The 16,779-nt window shown below is 49.0% G+C and overlaps 1 protein-coding gene across 1 annotated transcript in view; it reads left to right on the forward strand.

Annotated features, from left to right (window-relative positions):
• TBCD (tubulin folding cofactor D) overlaps window positions 1-16,779 on the forward strand; it is a 149,673-nt gene that overhangs the window by 82,149 nt on the left and 50,745 nt on the right. The window contains exons 14-15 of the mRNA XM_053569262.1: window positions 2,897-3,053; window positions 15,507-15,564. Of these exons, the coding sequence (XP_053425237.1) occupies window positions 2,897-3,053; window positions 15,507-15,564 (215 nt within the window). The remainder of the gene's footprint in view (window positions 1-2,896; window positions 3,054-15,506; window positions 15,565-16,779) is intronic.

The raw sequence follows: 16,779 nt of genomic DNA on the forward strand, positions 1-16,779 counted from the left end.
ATAAACATTAATAAAAACTTTATGGTCAAAACTAATCAACATATATATATATAAATTGTACAGAATCAGGTCCATTTTTCTTGATATGTATATAGAATAAAGAAATTCTTAGATGCAAAAAGTTGGAGAGTAAATTTGTACATAATATTTATAGATCTACAATTGTTTCTTGTGGGTTTTTTGGTTTTGAGACAGCATTGTGCTCTGTCGTCCTGCCTAGAGTGCCATGGAGTCTGAACTCACGAGGTCAAGCAATCCTCCTGTCTCAGCCTCCCGAGTAGCTGGGACTACAGGCACCTGCCAAGACACCCGGCTAGTTTCTTTCTTTCTTTCTTTTTTTTTTCTAAGAGTTCTAGCTGCCTTTTTGTGGAAGATAATTTGTATGCTGTCAGTGGTGTGTGTGAATAATTTATACCTCATGTGTCCATATCTGGATTCTACATGTTAGGGGGGAGGGCATGAGGTTGCAGAAGCCGTGTGCTGGCGGGCAGTACTTGGCAGGGGTCCTGCAGCCTTAGAATCGCTGTGCTCCCTTGTCTCTCTGCCACCTGTTGAGCTGCCTTCTGTTTTCTTTGCTCAGTAGTTGATCCCCCACCTTCCAGTTGGCTTGGATGGCCCCCTTGGCCATCTCCTAGCTCTGGTGTATGCACGAGTCCCGTGATAGTCTCTGCAGCAGGGACCTGTTCTGGGGGTGGGAGGGCAGCTGCTGGTCCTGGTTTTGCTCTGGAGGCCTCTTGCTGTGTGTGACCTGTGGCTGGGACACTGTGGGGTGTGTGCTAATGGGAGGGCATGACCTTGGCCGTGCTCTGGACCAGGTGCTGACTTCCTGAGGAGTATGGGCTCTGTCTGTGGCCTGTTCGTTGCCTCAAATAGAAGCAGCTCTGCCAAAGTGGCTGCAGTGCCCAGGTCTGGGGACACATGTGTTCCCCTTCCTTCTTGAATAAGTATTTCACACATTTAAGTTTAATAATGCTTTATGGCAGCATAGTTGTCTTTTTTGAATCAGTAAGTTGGAACTTTTTATCATGATATTTCAGAACATTTCATTTAGTGTGTGACTTTTAAAAAATGAATATTTTTACCTTTCAGTTGAAAAATAAATTTTTTCTTTAGCTTTTTTCTACTACATTTTTCTTTCTTTCTTTTTTTTTTTTTTTTTTTTTTTTTGAGACAGCCTGAAGCTGTCGCCCTGGGTAGAGTACTGTGGTATCACAGCTCACAGCAACCTACAACTCCTAGGCCTAAGTGATTCTCTTGCCTCAGCCTCTTAAGTAGCTGGGACTATAGGCGCCTGTCACAATGCCCAGCTATTTTTCAGTTGTAGTTGTCGTTGTTTGGCGGGCCTGGGCTGGATTCGAACCTGCCAGTGCTGGAGTATGCGGCTGGTGCCTTAGTGGCTTGAGCTACTACAGGTGCCGAGCCATACATTTTCCTTTAATTTAATTTATTTTATTTATTTATTTATTTTGGCTACAGAGTCTTACTGAGCTGCCCTTGGTAGAGTGCTGTGGCACCACAGCTCACGGCAACCTCAAACTCTTGGGCTTAGCGATTCTTTAGCCTCAACCTCCCAAGTAGCTGGGCTACAGGTGCCCGCTACTTTGTGAAGTTCGCAATCATTTTTCGCCTGGATTCCTGATGAAGAATTGAGAAGCTGGCTGGTTTTGTATGGTTTCTGGAACCCAGTGCCCGGCTATTTTTTGGTTGTAGTTGTCGTTGTTTAGCAGGCCGGGGCTGGGTTTGAACCAGCCTTGGTGTATGTGGCCGGCAGCCTAACCACTGAGCTATGGGCACCGAGCCCATTTTATCTCTTTTTTTTGTTTGTTTGAGACAGAGTCTCACTTTGTCACCTTGGGTAGAGTGCTGTGGCATCACAGCTCACAGCAACCTCCAACTCTTGGGCTTAAGTGATTCTCTTGCCTCTTCCTCTCAAGTACTTGGAACTACACGTGCCCACCACAATGCCTGGCTATTTTTTGGTTTTAGTTGTCATTGTTATTTGGCAGGTCTGGGTTGGGTTTGAACCTGCCAGCTCTAGTGTATGTGGCTGGTATCCTAGCCACTGAGCACAGGCTGCCAAGCCCCCTTTTATCATTTTAAGAGGCTTTTTCAAATTAGTTTTTGGTTCACTTATAAAATTGATTAAATTCCCCTAATTGTTTAAACCTCTGTGTCAGACTTTGTTTTTAAGTAATGCAGATGTCTTTAATAAGCAAACCCTTCCAAACTACCTGAAATACACGGCATGCATCTGATAAACAGATAAAGTGAAATTGTAGCTTCTTTAAACATTCCAATACCCTCACCACACGCCTTAAAATTCTGTCATATCGTTACATCAGAAATCACATGTATAACATCAGATTCCGCAATTACACATTTTCAAGTGGAACTGGATGATCCATATGTACCAACTTATCTGAATTTTGCAGATATTTTGGATGATGGAGCACATGGCGTCATCACCCTATCTACTCTGCCACCCCCGGCAGAGCCGGCCCCTGTCCATGAAGGCCATGAGCTCATCTGTCTCTTAAGTCCTCAGGGCTGGTGTCCTGTGGGCCCTGGTGGGTGGGGGCCCAGTGACACTGCCACCCTCTCTTGGGTGTGCTGCGTCTCTCGAACCTCCTCAGAGTCCTTGGCAGCCACTTGTGCTGCATGGAAAGAACTTCTGTGTCTTTGTGTAATTTCAGGTGAACTTCTAAAAAATCTTTCCACCTGATTTGAGTTTATTTTCTGACAAGGCAGTGACACTGATGGTGACTTTGGGTTGATTCCGCACACCTTGCATCCCTTGTTTGGTGCCACGGCTGTGCTCTGCCCCAAGCATTGGCGGCCTGAGCCGCTGTGTCGCCGCCTGTGTGGCTGCTTCTCACAGTCTCTGTCTCCTGCCCAGTTGTCCCTGTGATCCTGAAGGCACTGACCTATGAGGAGAAGCGGGGTGCCTGCAGCGTGGGTGCCAATGTCAGGGATGCCGCGTGTTACGTGTGCTGGGCCTTCGCACGAGCCTACGAGCCGCAGGAGCTGACTCCCTTTGTGACTGCAATTTCAAGGTAAAGCCAGGGTGCCTCTCTTGTGGGTGGTGCACCAACAGCCACCTGCAAGTAGTTGGGTTTAAGAGAGGGTCCATGAGAGGGTGGTGGGCGACATCCCTTCCTCTGGGTGAGCAGTTCCCAACAACGTATGGCAGCCCTGGTTAGTGGGTCCTGTGTGGCGTGCCTGGCACCTTGGCGGTGTGTGAGTAACCAGGTGCGTGTGCCTTGATTTCTGGTGCATTGCCGTGTCTGGCTGGGAGGTGGATTTTTGGAAGTTCAGCTGTCTACAGCCTTCTTAAGAGTTTTTCTGGACCATGGTGGATGTGCTGGAAAAGGAAACGTCAGGTGGTGTCTGCTTTCATTGAGGGGCCTTAATTTTCTAATTTTTGTGGACCAGCAGTTGAATGTTCAGTAGAAAAACATTTGCTAGTATGCTTTATTTTTAGTTCCTTTGAAATGTAAATGAATATTTCAAAGCAACTTTTAAAGATTGGCGACCATTTTTCCTCTGGATTTCTGAGGAAGAATTGAAAAGCTAGCTGGTTTTGTATGGTTTCTAGAATCCAGAGCCTTGTGCCACTGCAGCCAACAGGGGCGCCCGCGTGTAGAGGTGCCCGAATCGGTATTTGGTGCATGTGCTCAGCTGAGCCCCAGACAGGTGTCCAGGCCAACCTGGATCTAATACTTGTTGCTTAGGAAAAATGAAGAATAAATACGTCCTCATTATAGTAAGTCCTTGAGGTAATTTTAGTACGCTGATTTGATACTGTATTTCTGGACTGTCGTAGGTTCTTTTGCGTTGGAGAAGGCAGGTGCTTCATTTCTTCTTGTTTATTAAGGAGCCAGTGGAGCCTCCAGAGTGAGGTGACTCATGTCAAGGTTCCTCATGGTTTGGGAGCCCACAGCTGAGTCATTACACGATTTTACACCAGCACTGCACTGCACTGGACAACTTTTACTAGGAAGACAGATTTCAGAGCCCTGCCTAGGTCCCAGCAGCTGCCGCCCACATCCCTTTAAGGAATTCTTTACAAAATGTCTGAAAAGGTCATGAGAACACAGAAGTCTGAGCCAGCTAGAGAGGATGCCTCTGCCTGAGCAGCACTGCCTCTATGGGAAGCATGGAGAGCAGAGAGCTGGCTGTGGATGCACCATGAGCAGGCTCAGCCCTAGTGTTCCGGGCCCTCTGCCTTGGATGCATCGTGAGCAGCATTAGGGCGCCTGGTTGCTATGAGGACGGCCGTCTGTGCCAGCCAGGCTCAGACCATTGTGAGCATAAGAGGGCGGCCAGGGTTTTCTGCTTTTCTCACTGCTGCTTCTCCCCACATATTTAACAGGGTCTGGGGAGCCACCCTGGAAGTGTAGCATGTGGGCCCATATCTCCATCTAGATTCCTGCATCAGAGCAAAGCCTGTGGAGCGTGAGGGTTGGGACCTGTCCAGGGAGATAGCTCGTTTTCTGAGGAAGTCGTAACTGTGTCTGCCATACTGTCTTGTCCCCTCTGGAGCAGAATGGCCAGCCGGAGGGTGCTTGTATTGACGGGTGCTTTGTGAAGAAGGCCTACCTGGGGCGGAGTAGACAGCAGGCGTGCCGTGCCTCTGGCTGTCCTTGCCCCATCAGCCACTCTGGTGGTGCTGCTGGCCAGGGGCTTGGTGGCTGGTGGTCTTCAGTGAGCAGCACCAGTAGAGAGGAGAAGAGGGCTGAGGACAGGCTATAGAGTATGCATAGTGGCCTATGGGCACCCACCTTGGCCCGTGGTCCATGCTCAGCACATGAGCTTCAGTCTGCGTCTTGTTGAACATGGCTGGGGAGGCCCTTCCTATCACTTTCAGTCCTTGTTCTCAGCTTTTTTGGAAGTTGGTCCTGTAACTAGGGAGAGAAAGCATAAACATTTATTTTCTTAGTGTTTACATCAGCTGTCACAGAATAATAAAACTTTCTTGGCTCGATGCCATTTCATTCAGTGTCTGACAGAGGCCTAAAAGGTATTGCTGAGGAAGACATGAGGACACTGGCTGAGCATGGCCCTGCGCCTCAGCCTGGGAGCTGGGCTGCCCATGCCAGCCTGCTGTGAGCCAGCGACTAGCCCCTCCTTCAGAGGTGTGGCCTCTTTTCCTGAGTCTGTTTCTTAAAATGGTGGCTGCCATCTCAAAGTGGAGATAGTCCTCTTAGATTCCCCTTTCAGTCTAATGTTCTGTCTAAGCGATGTGAACTCAATAGGAGCTTGTGCCGCTGGGCTGCTGTGGGCCGGGGAGGTGGGGCCAGGACAGCATCCAGAGATGCAGAGCCGAGGGTGTGTGTGTCCCCCCTCCCCCATGCCTCACCTTGGATCTCACTGAAGGTGTGAGGGTAACTGGGGTCTCAAGGTCAACTTGTCCACTTTGAAGAGAAGAGATGCAGGTGGAATGGTCCTTGCAACAAGAGTCTCTCCCGGACAGGGTGGCATCTCAGCTAGGGGAGAGGAGGCCCAACCTGGAGCTTCTCCCCAGCTCTGGGCAGGCAGGCAACTTCTGCCTCTGCAGCTGTGGGCCTCATCACCACAGAGTGATCTCAAGGGTTGGCTTTGTAAGGTTAAACCAGTGGTTCTCAACCTTCCTGATGCTGCGACCCTTTAGTACAGTTCCTCAGGTTGTGGTGACCCCCATCCATAAAATTATTTTCGTTGCTACTTCATAACTGTAATTTTTCTACTGTTATGAATCATAATGTAAATATCTGATATGGAGGATATATTTAGGTGACCCTGGTGAAAGGGTCATTCGACCCCCAAAGGGGTCGCGACCCATAGGTTGAGAACTGCTGGGTTAAACAATCTTTGAGAAACTGTGAGCGTGTGTGTGTGTGTGAGTGTGTGTGTGTGTGTGTGTGTGCGCGCGCCCACACCCTGGTTTTAGTATAGGTTCTAGGCAAAGGTGGCCATGTCCTCCTGGGTGGTGGAGACCAGTGCAGCTGTGTGCTCCTTGGCCTGGGACCAGGCCCTTTACCCCAAGTTTGGGATATGCAGCGCCCCCCCCCCACCCCACCCCCGCGCCCGTGGCTCAGCCCCTCCTTGCTGGGAGCAGGAGGGACATGTGGAGCTCGTGAACAGTTCCCACACAGCTCCTGCTGCTCACCCGGGAGGTTCTGGCTTTGGGATTTGCTTCTGGAGCTACTGCAGCCCATGGGCTGGTGTGGACTTGGCTGTGATCTGCCCAGATATGCTTGCATCTGGGCATGGGACGGGACCCAGGGCATTCAGGGGACCCATGGTTGGGCAGGTGTGGCGTCTGCTTGGGACGTGATGGGTGAGTGTGGAAGTGGCTGTCAGGACTGTGCTCCTGAGTTGGGCCTGGAGGGCTGAGGACGAAATCTCAGTTGCAGGCTTTGGGACGCCCGCAACTCTCATGGCCAGAGGGGTTGGCTCCATTCGTTTCATGGAGGGTCAGGGCCCAGAGCTTCCTTGGCACACCTTGGGGTCTGTGGCCCATGGGTCTGGGCTGTAGGCGGGGGGGCTCTTCCTCAGGAAGGTGAGAGCCATTTTCACCTCAGTCCTGGAGCCAGCACTGGTGGCCCTGAGAGTTCTGCTCTGAAAGGCGCCCCTTGCCCTTTGCCGGAGCCTCTTGCCCTTTGCCGGAGCCTCTTGCCCTTTGCCTGCGCCTGTTCTGACCGCAGCCCAGCAAGTGCCTTTTGTGACCGCGCCTGCCTGCCGGCTGCAGATTTCAAGCCAGCTGGGCAGGTTCTCAGTGCAGCTGCAGCCCTGCCTGCCTGCCAGTTTCCAGACATCTGGCAGGGTGGGCAGGCCGTGAGTCAGGCATGGGGTAGCTGGGGTGCTGCTAGCCTGTGCCTCCCTGCCCAGGAGCCCTGTGCCACCTGCCCAGGTATCGGGGCGAGTCCTTCCAGGTCTGCTTGGTTCCTTTGTCATCAGAGACCACAGTTAATGATCAGCTTTTAAGCTCATTAACTTGGGTACATGATAAGATCTCAGTATGTTTATACTTCTACAAATTTTTCGGTGGGTTCTGCAAAAGTTGATGGTTGAGAGAAATGCACTTTCTATCCACAAATGCTGGGTAGAAACTCCTGGCAGAGCTGAGGGCAGCAGAGCCCCCCAGGTGCTGGGCTTCCCTGTGAGAGTCTGCTCGGCCCCCCAGCTATTCTCCCACCTCGTGGTATAAATTTACTATACTGCCCTTCTCCATTTTAAAATACGAAAAAGGAACTTTTTAGGTAAATTTTATCATATTTTGATGCAGTGTTGGTTACTTTTGAAAACCCTTATTTCCTTGGCATTGCCACTTCTAAGCTGTGTAGAATAGTTATTTTGTGGACTGGTGAATGGGGCTTCCTGAAGAACCAGGTGTGATTTAGGAGCAGAAACATGTAAAGCTTAAGATGACACAGGCTGCATTATCTAGAAGATGCCTCTGACCAATAATCAAAAGTTAATTTGCAAGAAGGAAAAGAAAAATGAACTCTGCACTGGTGCCCGAGTCCTCTGTCTCTGGGAGAGGTTTCCTCACCTGAAACTCTTTTGTAAGCAGAGCTCCTGGACGCGCCCGCCTTGCCCGCTGCTCACCCAACCTGCTGAACAGCCTGGGCGGAGGGGAGATCTCTGCCTCCAGGGCAGGACCGTCCCGAAAAATCAGGAAATAGCAAGCATTGCTCAAAGCTATGTCTTGTCCTCAGTGTTTCTCAGTGTGCCACTTCCACAGGGAGGCAATGCTTGTTTTTCAGGAAAACTTAAGTGGCACTAACGAGCTTCAGAAACTTCTTAGCTCCTGTAAGCTTTGGTTCTTAGGGCTTAGGAGAGTAGAATTTAGCCATAGGCAGATGAAGAAAGATGTGATTTGCAACTTTCAAAAAAAAAAAAAAATGGATGCATGGCAGATTATTGGTGTGTTATTTTCAAAATTTTTGACTTTAAAATGACAGGGTCATTGCTATACCTAAGGTAAACCTCATATTTTGCCCTTTACTACTGTGAAATACCATACAAATAAGAGTGGAGTTGGGGTGAGGTAGGCTGCTCGCCAAGCCTGCCGTGTCTTGCAGAGAGAGCCCCTTTGAGTTCCACACGGTCCTCTGTCTGTTGAGAAAGCATCACATAAACTTTTCTAGTGAAAGCAGTAGGTATAGGGGATGCTTTTACACTGTTGGTGGGACTGCAAACTCGTACAGCTTCTTTGAAAAAAAAAAAAAATACGGAGAATCCTCAAAGAACTCAAATTAGATCTCCTGTTTGACCCCATAATACCACTACTAGGCATCTACCCAGAAGAAAAAAAGAATCGTTTTATTATAAGGACATTTGCACTGGATTGTTTATCGCAGCTCAATCTACAATCACCAATATGTGGAAACAGGCCAGTGCGGTGTCACTCTGGGAGGCCAAGGCAGGTGGATCGCCTGAGCTCACAGGTTCCTGAGCCACGAGTGAGACCTTGTCTCTAAAGAATAGCGAGGTGCTGTGGCAGGCTCCTGTAGTCCCAGCTAGTTGGGAGGCTGAGGAAAGAGAATTGCTTTGAGCCCAAGAATTTAAGGTTGCTGTGAACTGTGATGCCATGGCACTCTACTGAGGGTGACAAAGTGAGACTTCATCTCAAAAAAATAAAAAAGATGTGGAAACAACCTAAAGGCCTACCAACTCAGGAATGGATTAACAAATTGTGGTACATGCACACCAAGGAATACTATTCAGCCATAAAAAGATGGTGACATCACATGTTTTTTTTTTTTTTTTTTTAGAGACAAAGTCTCACTTTATGGCCCTCGGTAGAGTGCCATGGCATCACACAGCTCACAGCAACCTCCAACTCCTGGGCTCAAGCGATTCTCTTGCCTCAGCCTCCCGAGTAGCTGGGACTACAGGCACCCGCCACAACGCCCGGCTATTTTTTGGTTGCAGTTTGGCCGGGGCTGGGTTTGAACCCGCCGCCCTCGGTATATGGGGCCGGCGCCTTACCGACTGAGCCACAGGTGCCGCCCGACATCACATCTTTTGTAATATCCTGGATGGAGTTGAAACACATTCTTCTAAGTAAAGTATCACAAGAATAGAAAAGCCATTATCCAATGTGTTCAATACTAATATGAAGCTAGTAGACAATCTGATGCATGCCTACATTGGAGAAAAACTTATTTCGATTCCAGTTGGGGGAAGTAACAAGGGAAGGGGAGTGTAGGGTACTCTCACTGAATGGGCACAGGGTAGGGGTGTTTTGCATACTTTCTGTGTGGGACATAACCACAAGAGGGCCTCTACCTAACAAAATCAAATATTTTGACCTGGTTGTTTATACCCTCACATTAATCTGAAATAAATTTACTTTTCAAAAAAAAAAGGGAAAATAGCAGGTGAAGATGGACTCTGCGCAGATGGGCAGGTTCCCACTGGAGCGCAGGTGGTCTCTGAGGACTGGGAGGGCCAGGTGGGGCATTGGGGGCCCTGGGAGTGGTGGTTTGGGAAGGTTTTATGTTTGTGCTGCTTAACCAGTATCATTAAACCTGTTTGTATTTGAAAGATACTAGCATTTCTAGATGACTATTCTGTTACGAAAATGTAAAAAAGAGTAGTTTTTAAAATCTAGTCCAAATCAAAACAGTATTTAAAAGCCTGTTGCAAGGTGTGGTGGCTCATGACTTGATCCCAGAGTGATCCCAGCACTCTGGAAGGCCAAGGCAGATAGATAGCTTAAGCTCACATCACAAGTTCAAGACCAGCCTGAGCAAAAGCGAGCCCCCATCTCTACTAAAAAATAGAAAAACCGAGGCAAGAAGATCGCTTGAGCCCAAGAATTGGAGGTTGTTGTGAGCTATGATGTCACAGCACTCTATCCAGGGCAATAGCTTGAGACTCTGTCTACAAAAAAAAAAAAAAGAAAAAGAAAAACTGTCACAAAGGGTGGTGGCTCATGCCTGTGATCCCAGCTCTCTGGAGGCTGAGTTGGGGGATGGCTTGAGCTCAGGAGTATATGGCGGTCCAGCCTGGGTGACAGGGTGAGACTCTGTCTATTAAGACAAAAAACAGCATTGCATGCATAACATACACACGGTTGATTGTTGAATTAATTTAGAAATCTACAGTTAAGAGTGGTTTTTTTCTTTTTTAGCACAATTATGTTTGTCCACTAACACTCTGAAGTAGATAGGGCAAGAACTCTTTTAAGACATTTACTTGTAAGTGCAGAAGCTGGCTGGGCTGAAGTGATGAGGTCACCTGCTGCCCCTGCTGTGGTCGTATTTTTTTCATGCTGAAGCTGCTGCAGCCCCTGCAAAACTCAGACTCAGTTGTCTTCTCTATCTACCCAACTGCCCAGGTACTGTGCCGCTCACAGGGAGGAGTGTCCTTGGGGCACTGCCTAGAGGGGAGCATTGGCTCCCAGGGTGGCCACGGGGAGGTGGGCATGTGGAGCGCCTCCCAGCCCTGGGACACAGCCTTTCAGAGAGTTGTTCAAGGGCCGATAGGTCTGAGAATGGCAGTGAGTGGGCTGGTCCCCATGGAGGGCTGGGAGAAAATGTGTGGGTGAGGGCCCCCCTCACCCTCCTGCAGTGTGGGGAGGATACGCGGGATCACAGCCCCAGCTGTATAGCTGCAGGGGACTTCCGAGCAGCCTTTCAGGAGAAAGGGTGGACTGGACAGAGCTCTACCTTGTGGCCACAAACTGTGTTTTGGAGGGGCTGTGAGGGAGGGAAGCTGCCTTCAGCTCCTCCTGATCCATAGGGAGGGCTCCTCCCAGGAGAGCAGAACTTCCTGGACTTGGTTGGGCCTGGACTGCCGGCTCTTGGGTGGGCAGAGCCAGAGGCACCTCGTCCTTTGTCTGTGCCCAGGGCCCTGGTCTGGTCTCAGAAGTGCTCTGTAGCCGGCTGGTGTTGCAGCTGGCTTGTTAGAATGGGAGTGATTTTAAGTTTCTAGTCTGTATTTGTTACATTCTCTTTATTAATCAGTGTTCCATAACTTAAAAATAGTTATTTAGGACAAATAAGAGAAATTTGGAGAATTCAGTGTAGAATGTGATCTGTTGGTTAGCAGCAGGAGCCAGAGCCACATGGGTGTGCCTGCACTTTGCTTGCGCAGGTTTAAAGGACAGTAGTTCACGGTCAGTGCCTTTTCCTAGAACAAGTGGTTTTATGGATTTAAAAAAATGAAACTCTTACGCATATGTAAATGTAATACTTATGTTAATTTTCAGAATATATTTAGAATAAAATAACCAACTTTCTTTTATTTTTAATTAATCAACTATTTTATTGATACATAATTGTTATACATATGATCATTTGATATGTACAATGTGTAATTATCAAATCAAGGTACTTAGGATATCTGGCACCACAAACATTTATCATTTCGGTGTTGGGAATATTTCAAATAATAACCAACTTTCTTAAGAATAGCAGTTATAGGGTGGCGCCTGTGGCTCAGTTGGTAAGGCGCCGGCCCCATATACCGAGGGTGGCGGGTTCAAGCCCGGCCCCAGCCAAACTGCAACCAAAAAATAGCTGGGCGTTGTGGCGGGTGCCTGTAGTCCCAGCTACTCGGGAGGCTGAGGCAAGAGAATCGCTTAAGCCTAGGAGTTGGAGGTTGCTGTGAGCTGTGTGAGGCCACGGCACTCTACCAAGGGCCATAAAGTGAGACCCTGTCTCTACAAGAAAAAAAAAAAAAAAAAAAGAATAGCAGTTATATAATTTTTAGTTACTGAAAGTTCACATTAATATATGTCTTAACAATTGAATGATTTCTAAGATTTTGTTAACAAAAGCCATTAATGATATATTGAAATAACATTAACATTAGAAAGTTCATGCCAAAGTAACACAAATTCAGGGGACTGGGGAATAGTGTGTCTGACCAAGCACTTGGATTCAGCTCCTTTATTTCCAACATGGAAGAAACTTACAAATCATCCTGATGTTGCAAACAAATTGGCTACTTGTCCCTTCAATGCTCGCCACCAGGTTTCTTGGGCCGAAATCAGTCATCATATCTCAAGCTGTGATGACAAAAGTTGTATTGAGCAAGATGTTGTCAACCAAACCAGGAACCTTGGACACGAGACCCTGGCTGAGAGCACATGGAAGTGTCCTCCTTGCGATGAAGACTGGGATAGAGATTTGTGGGAACAGACCAGCACCCCATTTGTCTGGGGTACAGCCGACTACTGTGGCAACAACAGCTCTGCAAGCAGCATAGTCATGGAACGTAAGAGTAACCTGGCTTCAGGCGTGCGGGTTCCCAAATCTTTGCCGTATGTTCTGCCATGGAAAAACAATGGAAATGCACAGTAACTGAATATCTCATCAAATGGCAGGTCCTAGAAGATTCTTACTTATTCCTGCTACCAGTGGGTTCTTCATTTTTCTCCTAATCCAATTACATATAGAATGATAAACAATCTGTAACTTTCAAAATGACAAGTACCTTTTTTTCCTGCCCCCTCTGAGTCCTCATTTGATGCAAGAACCCTTATACTCAGAAGCTTTCAAATAAACCGTCAATGTAGATAGCTTAAAAAAAAATGAAGTAACACAAATTCCCTTTAATTTTAAACCAACATTTTTTGTTTTCTCATTTGGCTAGGGTTTGTTATATAAGAAAGTGTTTAGAGAGGAAAAGGGAATGCTTTCCTGTTAAGTTACTCTGAAATTATTTTCAGTTTAAACCAGTAAAGGAGTGTTAACAGAAAGCATCAGAGACTAATATTGCATCTTTTAAGATCTTCATATAGTTAACTGTTTTCCAAAAAGAGGTTTGTTTTGTTTTATTGTTGTTGTTATTGAGTGTCTCACTCTGAGTCTCTCTTTATGAGGCCCGGAGCGCAGTGGGTGGCATCACAGCTCATGGTAGCCTCAGACTCCTGGCCTTACTCCATCTCCTGCTTCAGCCTCCGAGTAGCTGGGACCACAGGTGCCACCACGCCAGGCTATGTTAAAAATTTTCTTTTGTAGAGACAGACTCTTGGAATTGCCCAAGCTGGCTTTGCACTCCTGGGCTCAAATGATTCTCCTGCCTCAGCCTCCCAAAGTGCTGGGATTATAGGCATGAGCCACTGTGCCTGCTCCCCACAAAAAATGTTTAATTTTGAACTAATTTTAGACTAAAGAAGAATTGCAAAAACAATACAGTAGTTCTTACCTTCCCTAGCACATCCCAGTGTGAACATCTTTATGTGTCAAATATGGGAGCTGGATGCTGCAGCAAGGCTATGAGCCAGGCCTGGGTGTTTGGAGGTCCATTCTTCCCAGTGTCCTTCTTCTATTTGGGGATCCAACCGGGTCCTGCAGACACTGGTTTTGTCCACTGTTTTCTGTGTTGGACTGAGGTTCATTCTGGGAGGGGAGCTTCGGGTGTCCCACCCTTGGGGGAAAGGGACACTTAGCACCCCAGGGCTTATTGGGAAGGGGGTTTTAGGGTATCCTGGGGTGTCCTGTTCTTGGGGTTGTAGGTGCACATGGCACCCCAGGGCATGTTGAGAAGAGGAGTTTGGAATGTCCCGGCCTCAAGGGCAGGGGGCACGTGGTCTGGAGCTCAGTGCCCAGTCATGGTGGGGTCTGTACTGTAAAGTGGCTATTTATTCCTTTGTAAATAATAAGTGCTGTGGGTATTGCTCGGAGGCCATGTGCTTGTCTAGGGTCTGGGCTGTTTTACCGTGATTTTCCCAGCTCCTTCCACACAGATGCATGCAGTCCCTTCGGGAGGAAGAGGTGTCATTCTGCCCTTGTGGGTGTGCCTTACACTGGGGTTAGGATGGAATGCTATTGCTTTGTTGGGTGGGTTGTACCAGCTTTGCCCATTTTAGGTGGCATCTGTGTCCCTTTAGCACGACTCCATCCTCTGTGTTTCCAAGCACTTCCTCCTTTCTAGCACCAAGACGTGCACCTGGCTGCTTTCCCCACCCCAGCCCTGGAATCCTCCACTTTTGGGAATCTTGGTTCTATTTAATGGGCAGTATAATTTGGAATCCAGGTGCCAGGCTGCTGCTCTGGGTGTCTGAGCAGGGTCTAGACCCCAAGCCTCAACAGTGCCCCCCAGTAACAGTCCCACGTTCGAAGGACATGGCTCCTGGGCCCCTGTAGAATGTGTGACCTATCTCGTTCCAGGATGGCCACCCCACACCCTGCCCTGTGTGTGGCTCTCCCATCCCTGTTCCTCAGTCCTGCCTATTCTCTGAGGTGTGGACATTATCACTCGTCTGCCCTCAGGCTCCTTGGCCTCGCAGTTGTATTTGGTTGACCTGTAGCGGTGAAATTTGCTCCCTCCTGATCAATCTGCATGCCATAAAATTTGCTCCCTTGGGTCTCGTTTGGTCCCATGGTCTTGCCGTTGCTAGAATGTGTTATAAATGGAGTCAGTCAACAAATACAGACTTAGGGTTTTGACTTCTTTCATTTGGCAAAATACATTTAGGATCCATATGATGGTCCCTCTCTGAGGCTGAGCAGCATTTCTCTGTGTAAACGTAGAGTCCTGGGTCTGGCTGTCCCCCTGGGGTGGCTGCACCTTCTTGGAGGCTCCTGCCTTTCCCTCTCCCTAGAGGTGCCTACGTTTCCTGGCGCACAGATCCTTTCTTTGCTTTCAGAGCCGGCAAGTCTGGCCACGCCTTCCCTGGGCTGTGTCTCTGGTTTTCTCCTTCTGTTTCCATGTCTGTTTAGAGATGGGTCTCATAGTGTTGCTCAGGCTAGGCTCGAGCGACCCTCCTGCCTCAACCTTCCAGAGCGCTGGGATTGCAGTCCTGAGCCCCTGTGCCTGGCCCCTGCTTTCATTTTTAAGTATGTTTTTGTTTACACAGGGCTGTTGGGATAATCCAGAGTCATCTCTTCATTGTAAGGTTAGCTGGTAGCACCCTTACTTCCCCCGTGTCATGTAGGGAATGTGCTCAAGAGTTCTGGGGTTAGGACGTGGATGTCTTTGTTGGGGGCATCACCTCCTCCCACAGGGTGTTGGTAGGTGTGCTGCGCTGGGGGGCTGGCTGGGTTCAGGACTTTGTCTTTTCAGCTAGAAGAACCGGGAATCAAGTGGAAGGCAGAGGGTGAAGGGCCCCTTACAGGAGTAAGGGCCAGGCCAAGTGGGCAGAGGGTGGGCTGGGGGCCATCTGGGGGGCTGTAGACTGATGCCTTAGGTCCCTGGGGCATGTAGATGCCTGGGTGGGGCTGAAAGGGTCCCTCAGGACAGCAGAAGCCCTGGCCCCAGGAACTCTGCTTCTTCCACGCCACGGTCAGCATTGGTGGTCAGGCCCTAGTGCCATGCCAGGAGCCAGCTCAGCTCACAGCTCCGGGCAGCACCTGTGCCCTGGGGATGGCTGCACCTTCCTGACCTGCACCGTCCTTCTATCTGGCCCTGACTTCTGCCTGTCCCCTCGAACTTGAGTTTTATGTGGGATGAGCTCAGGTCCGATGGGGGATGAAGGGACGAAAGGAAGAGAGAGGTCTCTGCTTGACCCCACAGCTGCACTTCATGAAGCTCTTTTAATTGATCTCTTCTTCTCTTTTCTGCAGCGCACTGGTCATTGCTGCAGTGTTTGACAGGAACGTGAACTGCAGAAGGGCTGCCTCTGTGAGTCTCCTCATTTCCATGTCTGTGTATATGAAGGTGGGGTGAGCTCTGTGACATTTCCCATCACTGTCCCTGTGTGCCCACCCCTGCTCTGCGTGGCCCCTTGCTGCTGCGCATGCTGCAGGTTGCTCTGATGTCTCCAGATTAGAAATAACAAGGAAAGAAATGTCTGACCACGATCCTGCTGTGGCCCCACACAGGCAGGTCTGCAAGTCTGCAGAGCATGTGGTGGAAGGAGCCTGCCTAATTTATGGTGGAGAATGTGTTAGTGAGTTTACGGAAATAATTAAAATTGTGTCAGCTGAGTGTGGGTTGTTGCACATGGCATGAGCCCATAGCAGACCCAACTGTTGATGTAACAGCTCTTAGAACCCTCGCCTCACTATGATGTGCTTGGCTTTTCCTGTCTAGTGCGTGCTCTGATGTTTGGTGTCTGAGCTCTGATCTTGCCTTTACCTCATGTTGACACTGGGGAGATCCATGTGCAGTTACAACAGGTGCAGAGAGCTCAGGGCAAGTCCACAAATGCACTCAGCCACATTCTCATGTCCTGGGTCTTATGTGTGTGAGTGTCTGTGTTAGTCTGTGTGCTCTTACCACATGTGTCAAGATCCGTGGCACGGCCCTGAGCACAGGCCTTCCAGTCCTGGCAGCTCCATCTGTGGTCTATCTCTGTAATGTTGTCATTTCAACAACATCGTGTAGACAGAACCACATGGGGTCCTCTCAGCACACTTATCTGGCGGTACGCCAGTGTACTGCTGCTTTTTGTTGTCGGGTGAATCTTGTGCTCTGGCTGTGCCATGGTCTAGCCCCTGCCTGCCGTAGGACACTGGGCTTGTCTGTGATTCCTGCTGCTGAGAGCACTCAGCTCAGGCTGTTGTGCGGACATGGGTCCGGCTCTTGGGGACAAGTGCTGAGAGTCCAGGGGCTGGGTGTTGTGCTAGCTGGACCTTTAGTTCTGTGAGAAGCTGACATGCTGTTCTCTGAGGGTCTGCTGGGTTCCTGGCCCTCCTTGTCCTGGTCAGCATTTCCTGTGGTTACTGTTTGGTTCTGGCCGTTGTGATATCACCTTGTGGTTCCAGTTGGTGTTTCTGCTGTGGCCGGTGACATGTACTTACTTGTTATGTTTGTCCTCGTGGGTGACATGTCTGTCCAGTCATCTGCCCCTCTCCCAGTTGCATGTGTGCCTTTTACCGCTGGGTGTCCAGCTCT

This window comes from Nycticebus coucang, chromosome 18 (assembly GCF_027406575.1).
Source record: "Nycticebus coucang isolate mNycCou1 chromosome 18, mNycCou1.pri, whole genome shotgun sequence".
In the NCBI taxonomy this organism is placed as follows: Eukaryota; Metazoa; Chordata; class Mammalia; order Primates; family Lorisidae; genus Nycticebus; species Nycticebus coucang.